A 12,539-nucleotide genomic window follows, 5' to 3' on the forward strand; every position below is an offset into this window, starting at 1 on the left:
TCGGGGATAGGTCTCTCACTGTCATGTGCTCCTACGGGCCGGGTAGCCTTCTTGGGGACTCTGGGAGGGGTGCTGGAAAGTGCTCTGACGGGGGACTCCGTGGTTCTACTGGGAGACTTCAACGCCCACGTGGGCAGCGACAGTGACACCTGGAGGGGCGTGATTGGGAGGAACGGCCCCCTTGATCTGAACCCAAGCGGTGTTCTGTTATTGGACTTCTGTGCTAGTTACAGTTTGTCCATAACGAACACCATGTTCAAGCATAAGGGTGTCCATCAGTGCATGTGGCACCAGGACACCCTAGACCGGAGGTTGATGATCGACTTTGTGGACGTTTCATCTGACCTCCGGCCGTATGTCTTGGACACTCGGGTGAAGAGAGGGGCGGAGCTGTCAACTGATCACCACCTGGTGGTGAGTTGGATCCGATGGCGAGAGAGAAAGCTGGACAGACTCGGCAGACCCAAACGTACTGTGAGGGTCTGTTGGGAACATTTAGCCGAGTCCCCTGTCAGAGAGATCTTCAACTCCCACCTCCGACAGAGCTTCGACCGGATCCCGAGGGAGTCTGGAGATATTGAGTCTGAGTGGACCATGTTCTCCACCTCCAGTGTCGACGCGGCCGCTTGGAACTGTGGCCGTAAGGTCTCCGGTGCCTGTCGAGGCGGCAATCCCCGAACCCGGTGGTGGACAACGGAAGTAAGGGATGCCGTAAAGCTGAAGGAGTCCTATCGGGCCTGGCTGGCTTGTGGGACTCCTGAGGCAGCTGACGGGTACCGGCAGGCCAAGCGGACTGCGGCCCGGGTGGTTGTGGAGGCAAAAAATCGGGCTTGGGAAGAGTTCGGTGAGGCCATGGAGAAGGACTATCGGTCGGCCTCGAAGAGATTCTGGCAAACCGTCCGGCGCCACAGGAGAGGGAAGCAGTGTCCTACCAACACTGTCTACAATGGAGCAGCTGTTGACCTCAACTGGGGATGTCGTCGGATGGTGGAAGGAATATTTCGAGGATCTCACCAATCCCACGACACATCTTCCATTGAGGAAGCAGAGGTCGAGGGCTCGGAGGTGGACTCGTCCATCACCCCGGCTGTAGTCACCAAGGTAGTCTAGAAGTTCCTCGGTGGCAAGGCACCGGGGGTGGATGAGATCTGGAACACTGGACCAGCTCTATACCCTCTACAGGGTGCTGGAGGGTTCATGGGAGTTTGCCCAACTAGTCCACATGTGCTTTGTGGATTTGGAGAGGGCATTCGACTGTGTCCCTCGCGGCGGCCTGTGGAGGGTGCTCTGGGAGTATGGGGTCAGGGGCCCTTTGCTAAGGGCTGTCCGGTCCCTGTACGACCGGAGCAGGAGCTTGGTTCGCATTGCCGGCAGCAAGTCAGACTTGTTCCCGGTGCATGTTGGACTCCGGCAGGGCTGCCCTTTGTCACCGGTTCTGTTCATAATTTTTATGGACACAATTTCTAGGCGCAGCCAGGGGCCGGAGGGGGTCCGGTTTGGGGACCACACGATTTCATCTCTGCTCTATGCGGATGATGTTGTCGTGCTGGCCCCTTCAGGCCAGGACCTTCAGCATGCACTGGGACGGTTTGCAGCCGAGTGTGAAGCGGCTGGGATGAGAATCAGCACCTCCGAGTCAGAGGCCATGGTTCTCAGTCGGAAAAGGGTGGTTTGCCCACTTCAGGTTGGTGGAGAGCTCCTGCCTCAAGTGGAGGAGTTCAAGTATCCCGGGGTCTTGTTCACGAGTGAGGGAAGGATGGAACGGGAGATTGACAGACGGATCGGTGCAGCTTCTGCAGTAATGCGGTCGATGTACCGGTCTGTCATGGTGAAGAAAGAGCTGAGCTGCAAGGCGAATCTCTCGATTTACCGGTCAATCTACATTCCTACTCTCACCTATGGTCATGAGCTGTGGGTCATGACCGAAAGGACAAGATCCCGGATACAGGCGGCCGAAATGAGCTTTCTCCGCAGGGTGGCTGGGCGATCCCTTAGAGATAGGTTGGTCAGTTGGTCTGATGAAGGGCTTGGGCCCGAAACGTTACACGTGGTGAGCTATCATTAAAATCGCTAAGGAGCATTCTCTGGTGTGCGGACTCATTGTTTACCTTTGCTACTACTTGTCTGCCCAGCACCCAGTTTTATTGTTTTGGATGTGCGTGCTGTACCTTTGAACTCTATCCCAGTGCAGATCAGCAGTGTTGACCTGAGTATCACATCAGGAGTGGCTGGAGGTTCTCCTCCAAACATCTCAAGTCCAGTGACCTTCAGCTCGAGCTCTTCTGCTGTCGGTATGATTATAACACTGGGAAGCACTGTATGCACCAGTATTAATGATTATAGCACTGGGAAGCACTGTATGCACCAGTATTAATGATTATAGCACTGGGAAGCACTGTATGCACCAGTACATAAGATTCAATACATAAGATTCTGTTACATGTTTTTTTTTTTTAAGGTCAAGAAACAGTCCGTATGCCAATATTGAACCTTCCCTCTCTGAAACTGACTAACCCTCAGAGGTAGGAGCATTTACATTTACAGTAACACTTTACAATAAGGTTGCATTTGTTACACTACATTAGTTAAAATGAACTAAAAATGAACAATACTTCTACAGCATTGAATTATCTTAGTTTATGTCCGTTTCAACATCTATACATTATTTAAAAAGTATTATCTGTTAATATTATTTAATGGACCTGAGCTGACATGAACTACCAATGAAAAATATTACTAAATATTACAGCAGAGAGAAGAAAGCGATGAAGATAACTTTACCAGTTTCCACTCTTCCCTCTTCTGCAAGTCAGAGGTACGTACAAATACACTTACGTTTACGGTAACACTTTACAATAAGGTTCCATTTGCCAACATTAGATGCAGAGAAACTGCATTAGTTAACATGAACTTATAAGGAACAATACATTTAAAGTGTTTATTGATCTCAGTTAATGTTAATTTCAATATTTACTACTACATTAATAAATCAAAAGTTGTATCTAATAATAGTCAAGTCAAGCTGTATTTCTATAGCACTTTATACAGTACAGATTGTTTCGAAACAGCTTCACAGTAAAAAACATGTAAATATAGAAACTACACTATGAAGATGATTCAGCTGTAAAAGACAGTAGTGTCATTATCCAGATCATCATTTCAGATCAATAACTGTAAAGTTAATCAGTTATGAAACGAGTTCAGCTCTACAACAGCCAGCATCGTCATTATTCAGCTTTAGTCATCCAGTAATTATGATTTAATGGACCTGAGTTATTAACATGAGCTAAAATGAACATCTGCCTTTTTATTAATGTTAAAGATTAATAAATACTGTAACAAATGTAATGTTCATTGTTAGTTAATGCATAAATTAATGATAACCTTATTGCATTTGTCATAAAAAAACATTTATATCTAAAGATTTATGTATTTGAATTGCATATAAAATTTCCATCCATTTGGATTCCTAGTTTTAACATAAAAAAATAATAAACTGTATGAATAATTTCTCAGTCATACACAGGTGAAACAGGTAAGATGTATGTAATTATTAATAAACTGAATGTGATTTATATACAGTATGTCAGTCATACGTAAATGAAACAGGTAATATTTAGTACTCAGAAAAATGGCCATGATAAATCAGCACTGCCTAGTGTTCAAGTGTGTGTACACTACAGAGGTAAAGTACTATTGAGCAGTGTTGAGGTTAATGTGATAATTAAGTGATAGTTGAGGATTAATGATGAACACCTGCTGTCAACAAGCAGAATGAAGAAGAGAAAGAACAACTTCCAGCCGAAGTCTAAATCACACTCAGTTTATTATATCCATCTGTTTCATTTATGTGTGACTGAGAAATATTAATCACATTCAGGTTATTTATTAAATGTTAAAACTATGTAATCCAAATGGACGGAAATTTTATATGCAATTCTAATACATAAATCTTAAGTAAAGACATGAATATTTTTGTAAGTAAGCTATAGGCTACATACAGTAACTGTTCGATATGTCATTGTGTAAATGTATTGTGAAGTAGATTTAATGAACACAAAAGGTAGGAATCTTCTGATAGTAATGATTGTAATTATCTTTTGCAATTATTGCTTTTATGTCTATATCTTCACTCCAATGTATGTGTATGATGATATTTTACTGACCTGTGTGATTATCTTTGTCATTTTATATTTCTGCTGGATATGTGCAAATGAGCTCATGGTGAAATGCACATCATATTTATTTTATAGAAAACAAGGGCGAATTACTCAGAAAAACTGCTGTTTTGATCATCTTATATCAGGTATGTTTATATTATTTTCTTATATAATGTCATTTTTCTTTACTAATTTCCACAGCCCGCCGGGAGCTTACACTTCTACAGTAAACATATCAGAGATGTCGGGATTGATGTGTTTTAAACACATACAAACACATTTATAATGTTTAGCCAAAATACCTTTGTGCTATAAATGCTCTCTACTCTGTAAAACATTGTCCCGCAAATTAATGGTAAAATACTGGTGCAGTTCTTTACTGTAATCTAAAGTATGTTACTGTAAAAATATGTAATAATGCACTAAATTAAAACTCGAGTTAACTAATTTCATTTGCAGAAACTGACTGCCTTAAATTGACGTACTGGTGTTTAAATTTATTAACTAATATTTATAATGTGTTAATAATGTGAGCATAGTGTTACTGTAAACCTGTTTCATTTGAGACCACTAAATAAATATTTTAAATAAAGGAAAATAATAGGAAAATCCTGTAGTTTCCACACAATAAAGAGTCAAATAACATCGATGCAGTGTTGAAATGAGATAATCATGTGAACATGTAAGTGATTGTTGAGCATTAGTGATGGACACCTGCTGTTAACAAGCAGAATCACTGAAGGAAGAGAAATAAGAACAGAACAAAGAGAAGAGACGAGCAGAAACACTGAAGGAAAGAGAAACACAAGAACAGAACAAAGAGAAGAGACGAGCAGAAACACAGCAACTACAGCTGACCTCCAGCCATTACACATTATCATACTCATTACTAACCAGTATGACGTTATTTCTGTCATGCGTCTACAGATGTTCTTATTGACATAATTAACAAAACATAATTTATTCATGCTGCAGTGCATGCTGGGAGTTTTGAGACACTATACTGGAACCCATCATGCATTGCGACGTGAAACTTGATTGTCACCATTGCTGAGATTCATGTGCTGATTGTTGATGTCTGTGTGTGTCTAAGCCATGCAGGAGTTAGACATGTTTTATGCACTATATGAGTTCAATATCCCTCAAAATAACTAAAGCATTGCTGGATCTCACACTGTAGAATCACAGATACTTTGATCAATAAATATCAAATTAAAATACGCATAAAATCAAAGATTAGACACAGAAATGAGTCCAAGATGATTACAGCATCATCCCGCCAGAAACTCCTGATCAACTTCATCTTTGCTTTTTCTTGCCATAATAAATGTGCTTTATAAACTCACAGTCACAGCAGCCGCAGAAAAACTAATGTTATAAAGTCAAGAGCCCAACTAAAGTGAACACCGATCATCATAATGGTGACTGCATACGTTTATTATTCTCAATAAAACATCTCAGCAAGACCTTTTGTACATGTATGAAAGAAATACTGTTAAACTGGTTTGTAAACTGGTTTCACACTCAGTGTGGCTGTAAGTCAGCTGTAGTTCTTGTGTTTCTCTCTTCTCTGTTCTTGTCCTTCAGTGATTCTGCTTTCAGGTGTTCATCAGTGTCTCAGTTCACTCACTTCTTTTCATTCACTCAGTCAAGTGGACTATATTAGTGAACTAGTGTAGGGAATAGTAAATGGGTGTGATTTGGAAACACAGCCTCTGAGTGTCGACTTAATTAACTAATTAATTAATACACAGTATATTCCTGTAGGCTATTTTCTCGAAAACGTCAAAAATGACCCAGAATGCATTGTTTTCTACAGTGTATTACTGATTTAATGGAAAAAAAGGTATGATATTGTCAGAATCTGGCCGTTGTTTTACTGCAAGGTTGAACTGTACGTTTGTGTTCAGATGCTTGTGTTCTCACACTGGATCCAAACACGGCCCATCCGAACCTCTTTCTGTCCGAGAGCAACCGGAAGGCGACGCACGTGAGAGAGAAGCAGCCGTACCCGGATCATCCGCAGAGATTCGACTGGGAGCCTCAGGTTCTGAGTCGAGAGAGTCTGACTGGACGCTGTTACTGGGAGGCTGAATGGAGCGGGCAGATGGGAGTTGGTATAGTAGTGACATATAAAGGAATGAGGAGTAAAGGAGTTGTTAATGACTTTTTGTTTGGTCGTAATACACAGTCTTGGCAACTCAAGTGTTCTGGTTTTGGCTACATCGCCTCGTTCAACCGTCATCACACTAGTATATCCTACCCTTCATCCTCTAGAAGAGTAGGAGTGTATCTGGACGTGCCGGCCGGCACTCTGTCCTTCTACAGCGTCTCTGACACACACACACACTTACACACATTCAACAGCACATTCTCTGAACCCCTCTGTGCTGGATTCTTGATCCCAACAAATTGCTCTGTGTGTCTGTGTGAGATTTAACAGCCTTTGGATGGACTTCACTCAATGTGCTGACAGAACATGATCATTGCTATACTTTAACCATCATTTGGTCGTTAACGTTAAATGATAATGCACCAGGTTAAAACATGTAATTGTGATAGATTTAAATGTTTATTAAGAACTGTCCAAATAGAACACATTAAGGAACATAATCAAAAAGAGCTCATAAAATGGTTTAAAAAGTAAAAAAAAATAAAAAATTGTTCAAGTAATAAAATCATGTGAAGTTTGTTTCCATAATTTCTTGTGGATCTGTGATCCGTTAGTCAAGCTGAGGAATGTTGATGATTGATTAGGTTTGCCTGACAGTACACTAGAGGGCGCTCTCGCAAGTTCCCGTTGAGAGAACAAGCTGGAGTTTACTCTGATTGTAATATTTCCCCCTTTTCAGGTATGAGAGCTAACGCTTGAAAAAGAGAGTTAAATGTTTCATTGTTTATAGCGTCTATTTGAACAGTTTGATGAGTTTTAATGAGGTCATTGAAGCGTGATGAAGAGGAAGCGCTTCAGGGTGAGTGATAGCACGTAAAGATTGTATGTTAAAATGTTTGACTTTTGTGTATGTGTAAATTAATGTTTACTCAAATGTTTAATGTTTATTTGTGCCTGAAATGTGTTCAGAATGGGAGAGCATTGTAAGTGATATATAAGTGAAATATATGTGAGACACAGATAATTGAGAAGTGTTAAAGTATGAATATATGTACTGAGAAAATAAGTAACTGAAGAAAGAGAGCAAAAGAGTTTAATATGAACATGTTTATTAACAAGAGTAAAATGTTGTTTGATAATTTAAAGTATAATAGTGTGATAATTCACAACTGTCGATTTCTTTTTTGTAGTATGAAACTAATAGTTTTAGACACTTGAGGAAACAGAGTAATGTCTTAAAAATGTGCTTTATTGTAAATTGTCTTATGAATCTGCATAAAGTTTCTGTTGAGAGAACAACGCTGGAGTTCTGTGTGGTTGTATACACGGGACAACATAATCACTTTGTTTGCCTGTTGTTTCTGCTAGCATCATGGTCTGACAGATTCTCATTAAAATCATGATTATATTGAGCAATCAGCAGATCTTCCAGCCGGGTAACTGAGATCCTATTGGCAGTGTCTACGGGACAGCCAGTTTTCCCTTGTCACTATTACCTCCTCTTAGAGGTCCATTCACGACCCATAAGCCTTCTAGTCATCTTGTGAAAGACAGTTATTCTTGCTCACATGCATCGATGATCTTTGGGTATACAACTCTGGTAAGCTCTGCCCATTTAAGCTTGTCATATAACATATCATATACTCAGATATAATGTATAATACAACAATAATATAAAATTCTACCAAATTATGACGATTTTAATGAGTAAAGTAACAATTACTTTTTTGATGTAATGAGTAAAGTAACACATTACAAGTAACGTGCATTATATAATAGGATTACTTTCTGACGTAACTGCAAATTACATTCTGTTAACACAAATACATACAGCCAAAAAGTTACTGCAGATGAAGTATTTCCAAGAACAACAGTCATAGTAATAGTACGAATTGTAGCTGAAATATAGCTAGTGATGCATGACGTCCAATTTAGTGGACAGATGATTAATAAGAATTTCCTCCCAATCTAAAATCAATACTTGGGAAAATTTGTACTCCTTAGACTTAGACATTAGCTTTAACTTTAACTTTAGCTTTAACTTTAGAAGTTACTCGATGTTACACAGAACAACAGTCCTGGGATAGAAGGAATGGGTGGATATTCCGAAGCAACTTGTCATTTCTGACTGGCTGTCGGCCATCTTGGTTTGGAAAAGAAAAAGTCGCACATGCAACGACTTGCCACTTGATGGCAGTGTACAGGACGATGCTCTGGAGTCCACTGTAGAGAGTGATTTGCAACTATGCAAGAAAATTGTCTTTGAATAGCTGTCCACTAACCTCTATGCGTGAAAGGGTTAACTCGTGCACAAGACGAAAGCAAAAAAGCAAATGGACTCTTCAGTGTAAACACACACACACACACACACACACACACACACACACACACACATACATACATATATATATATACATACATACTTACTGTATATATACAAAACGTCACGGCACAGAATATAGTGAATAGTGATCATCAGAGCATCGAAAGAAGGAGCATCAGCAAGACCATTTTGGCAAAATATTTGCGATATTTTAAAATATAATCCTCGGAATAAACAAAGACACTAAAATTAGCGTAGACGCCATTCTTCTTATGATGTAACGAGTACATCCGGTGTTATAGGAAGTGTTCCCGGTTCCGGCTGGCCTAATCTATGCAGCCTAATAATCATTTAGCTGATCTGAATAATAGAAATGCATAATGTTCTATATGAATGCCAGGATAAAGGGATGTGTCTTTAGTCTATATTTAAACAAAAATGTTAAACTTAAAAGTTTGTCTTCCCGGACAATGGTAGGAAGATTGTTCCAGAGTTTTGGTGCTAAATAGGAGAAGGATCTACCGCCAGCAGTCGACTTAGATATTCTAGGTATTATCAACTGGCCGGAGTTTTGAGATCGCAATAGACGTGACGGACTATAATGCGTTAAGAGCTCGCTCAAGCACTGCGGAGCTAAACCATTTAGTGCTTTGTAAGTAATCAGCAATATTTTAAATAGATGTGATGTTTAATAGGGAGCCAGTGCAGTGTTGACAGAACCGGGCTAATAGACCCTTTTACAGTTGGTAAATATGGTGACGTATTTGTGTGGGCGGAGCTTAGCTGGAGGCAGAAAGATCCCTCTGGCGCTTCACTAACGCTAGTTTGCCAGTTTTGTTAGCTTGTTTTTTAACAATGACTGGAGAAAATCCAATTTTATCTTAATGTGCAAGGTCACTCACTGTCCAGGGCCGCGATTGTTATTTGCAAAAGTTAATTTTAACGGACGGAACCAGATTGGCTGACCCGTACACTCAGTTAATGGATGGACGATCTGACAGGATTAGTCAACGCTACCTCTGGGTGAGAAGCTCTACACCTGCCCGATAGAGAAACTGAGCGTAAAGAGAAACTGAGGACATCCACACTATGTGCTGAATGGTCACGTACAAGATGTGTGGTACGATCCGCAGTTCTGCCTAACGAGCGCCAAGGCCAGACAGAAGACGACAATGTAAAGAGTGACATTACGGTGCAATTGTAATTATGTGAATATTTTCTTGACATAAAAATTCCAGATACAGCATATTCATTTTTTAACTATGTATTTGATTACCCTTTCTTACCAGGTTCTTCAAAAAGTCTAGTCCCAATCAATCAAAACAACAATCATAGATTAATCACAAATAATCACAATCATTTAGAAAACATTATGCGATAAAATGTAAAATTGGAGCCTGTACTCTGTCGATTCTAGAACCCAACAACACAACAAGATGACATTTAATAATAATAATAGTAATTTAAGCTCCTTATTATGTAGTCGAATCTGTGCTGGTTTGTATTGGCCGCCTCCAGTTTTCACTCTGTTTTGCCTCCAGATAACGCCGTGACGTAACTGTGACGCCGGCGCAAAAGGGGTCTATGGTCATACTTCCTGGTTCTGGTAAGAACTCGAGCTGCTGCGTTTTGGACCAGCTGTAGTTTGTTTATTAAGCGTGCAGGGCAACCACCCAGTAGAGCATTACAGTAATCTAGCCTTGAGGTCATGAACGCATGAACTAACTGTTCCGCATTTGTCAATGAGAGCATATGACGTAATTTAGATATATTTTTAAGATGTAAAAATGCAGTTTTACAGATACTAGACACGTGACTTTCAAATGAAAGATTGGTATCAAAGAGCACACACACACACACACACACACACACACACCCAGGTTCCTAACCGACGACGATTTGTGTTGTTTTGGAAACATTTCTTATTTGGTGTTTTGGAGAACTATAGAGACAAGCACAGTCAGGTCTATATAATAAATGTAATGCTTTTAATGGCAAATGTCCATTTTCCCAAATTCTTTTTTTCCTGTAAGAAAACCCTAGTTTTTGTTAATGAAAAAAAAAAAAAAAAAAAAAAAAAAAAGCAGGAGCGTCATCAGCTCTATAATTGCTCTCGAACACACCTAACAACTGTTGTGATGCTCACGGGTGTGTGTGTGTGTGTGTGTGAGGAGGAGCTCTGGTATGAGGATAAATACTGCTGTCATCACCATCACATCACATTCATCATGGAATTTGATCTGGAGTCAGGTAAACTCATACACCAGTAAACTTCCAAACGTGATTGTCTTAATGTTTGATCTGTAAGTGAGAGTGTGTGTTCTTCACCAGCTGCTGGAGGAGATGAGGTGAAGAAGGACGAGGGGAAAGAGGTGGAGGGAATCTTTGGGTTCGGAAAGAAGGATAAAGACAAAGAAGAAAAGGACAAAGAGTGCAAGGACAAGGAGAGCAAGGACAAAGACAAGGTAAGTTACTTCTCATCCCAATAATACACTGATTTTACTCCAAACTAAGCGGATTAGAAAAGTAAAACGGCTTCTGAATGATTCTTTCAACCCGGAAGATTCCTTTCAAGAGCTCAGCTGTCGTTCAGCCCTCGAGGGGTAATAGTGACGTAAGATAAGAGACGTCAGGCGTGTTATAACTGCAGTATACTGTTCTATGTGGGTCTTTTCAGAGTGACTGCAAAGAAAAGGAGAAAGACAAGGACAAGTGCAAAGACAAAGATAAAGAAAAGAGCAAAGATAAAGATAAGTGCAAAGACAAGGACAAGAAGAAGGATAAAGAGCACAAAAAGGGTCACGGACACGGACACAGTCACGGTCACGGACACGGACACGGACACGGTCGAGGACGCAGGTCTTCTTCATCCAGTGATGAGGTAAGCTGTGCTTCTGCTGTGATCCTCGTCTGATGCTGCTCAATACACGGCTCACACACACTCCTGCTGAGTCTATACAGATGCAATAAAGTTGCAACCCTTTCCACGCTGTAACATTTTCATCATATTACAAATGCTCCTCGCATTAAACGGTGTAAAGGTGAGAACACACCTGGTAAAGTGAGAGATGTGGACGCGCCCCTGTAATGCAGACTAACCGGTTCAGTGTCAGAGAGAGTGGAAGATGACAGATCTACTAGCAACCAAATCTGTCTCTCACATCAGCTCTGGAGATTCACAGATCGCCCGCTAGTATCATAATGATAGTTCATATTGTTCTCTCTCTGTTTGTAGGACTGAAGACTGATGACGTCTGGACCGGGGCTAGTTGTCACACGGGGAAAACGTCCCCGTCAAAAACCTTGATCTCAGTGGTTTAATATGTTGCTTTCAAACTCATAGTTGCAGCATTTGTCTTTATTAATACAATATTTTGTACTAATAAAGACTAAAATTCCAATACTGCTATATTTATATATATATTGCTGCAAGTTACATGTCTTCTATGATGCATTTATCCATAAAAATATTGCTTTTTACAATTGTTTTATTGTTGAAAATGGATTGATTATATGTGTGTAGGTCATATTACAAATGTTTGATTTCTCATATCAGTGTCGATACACACTGTGACAACATGCCCCGATGAAGGTGACCGTGTCTTTTATTTGAAGTTGTAAAGACGGTTTTTGACAATAAAAGTGATTTTTCAGAACAAACTCACCATGAGAAATATTCTGCCTGGACTTCTTTATCTTGTACAATTTCATATTGTTCCATATTCATAAAATTATCACATGTGATTTTTATTTTATAACACTTAAAATAAATAGTGCTGGGAAACGATTAATGGCATCCAAAATAAAAGTTTTATATATATATATATGTAAGGGATAATGTATAGAGAGGCGGTCGTTATAGCGAATAACAACCCCGACAGGCTGAACAGGACCCCGACGCGAAGCGGAGCTTGAATCAGCCTGAAGGGCTTGTTATTCGCTA

The 12,539-nt window shown here is 40.2% G+C and overlaps 1 protein-coding gene across 1 annotated transcript; it reads left to right on the plus strand.

Annotated features, from left to right (window-relative positions):
* The first annotated feature begins 7,096 nt into the window (after nt 1-7,096).
* Nucleotides 7,097-12,097, plus strand: LOC307167664 (uncharacterized protein). Its single transcript, XM_079886918.1, has 5 exons — nt 7,097-7,132; nt 10,768-10,846; nt 10,928-11,061; nt 11,274-11,477; nt 11,832-12,097. The coding sequence occupies exons 1-5, from the start codon at nt 7,112-7,114 to the stop codon at nt 11,835-11,837; spliced, it is 444 nt and encodes a 147-aa protein (XP_079743044.1). The 5' UTR covers nt 7,097-7,111; the 3' UTR covers nt 11,838-12,097.
* Nucleotides 12,098-12,539: the final 442 nt, after the last annotated feature.

The sequence above is a fragment of the Squalius cephalus genome, assembly GCF_949319135.1.
Source record: "Squalius cephalus genome assembly, chromosome: 11".
In the NCBI taxonomy this organism is placed as follows: domain Eukaryota; kingdom Metazoa; phylum Chordata; class Actinopteri; order Cypriniformes; family Leuciscidae; genus Squalius; species Squalius cephalus.

Bases quoted from the DNA above. Each gene is read 5' to 3' on its own strand.
- LOC307167664 (XM_079886918.1), top strand. From the start codon at position 7,112: ATGAAGAGGAAGCGCTTCAGG. The intron at 7,133-10,767 runs GTGAGTGATAGC...TGTGTGTGTGAG, and splicing joins TGAAGAGGAAGCGCTTCAGG to GAGGAGCTCTGGTATGAGGA. The intron at 11,062-11,273 runs GTAAGTTACTTC...GGGTCTTTTCAG, and splicing joins AGAGCAAGGACAAAGACAAG to AGTGACTGCAAAGAAAAGGA.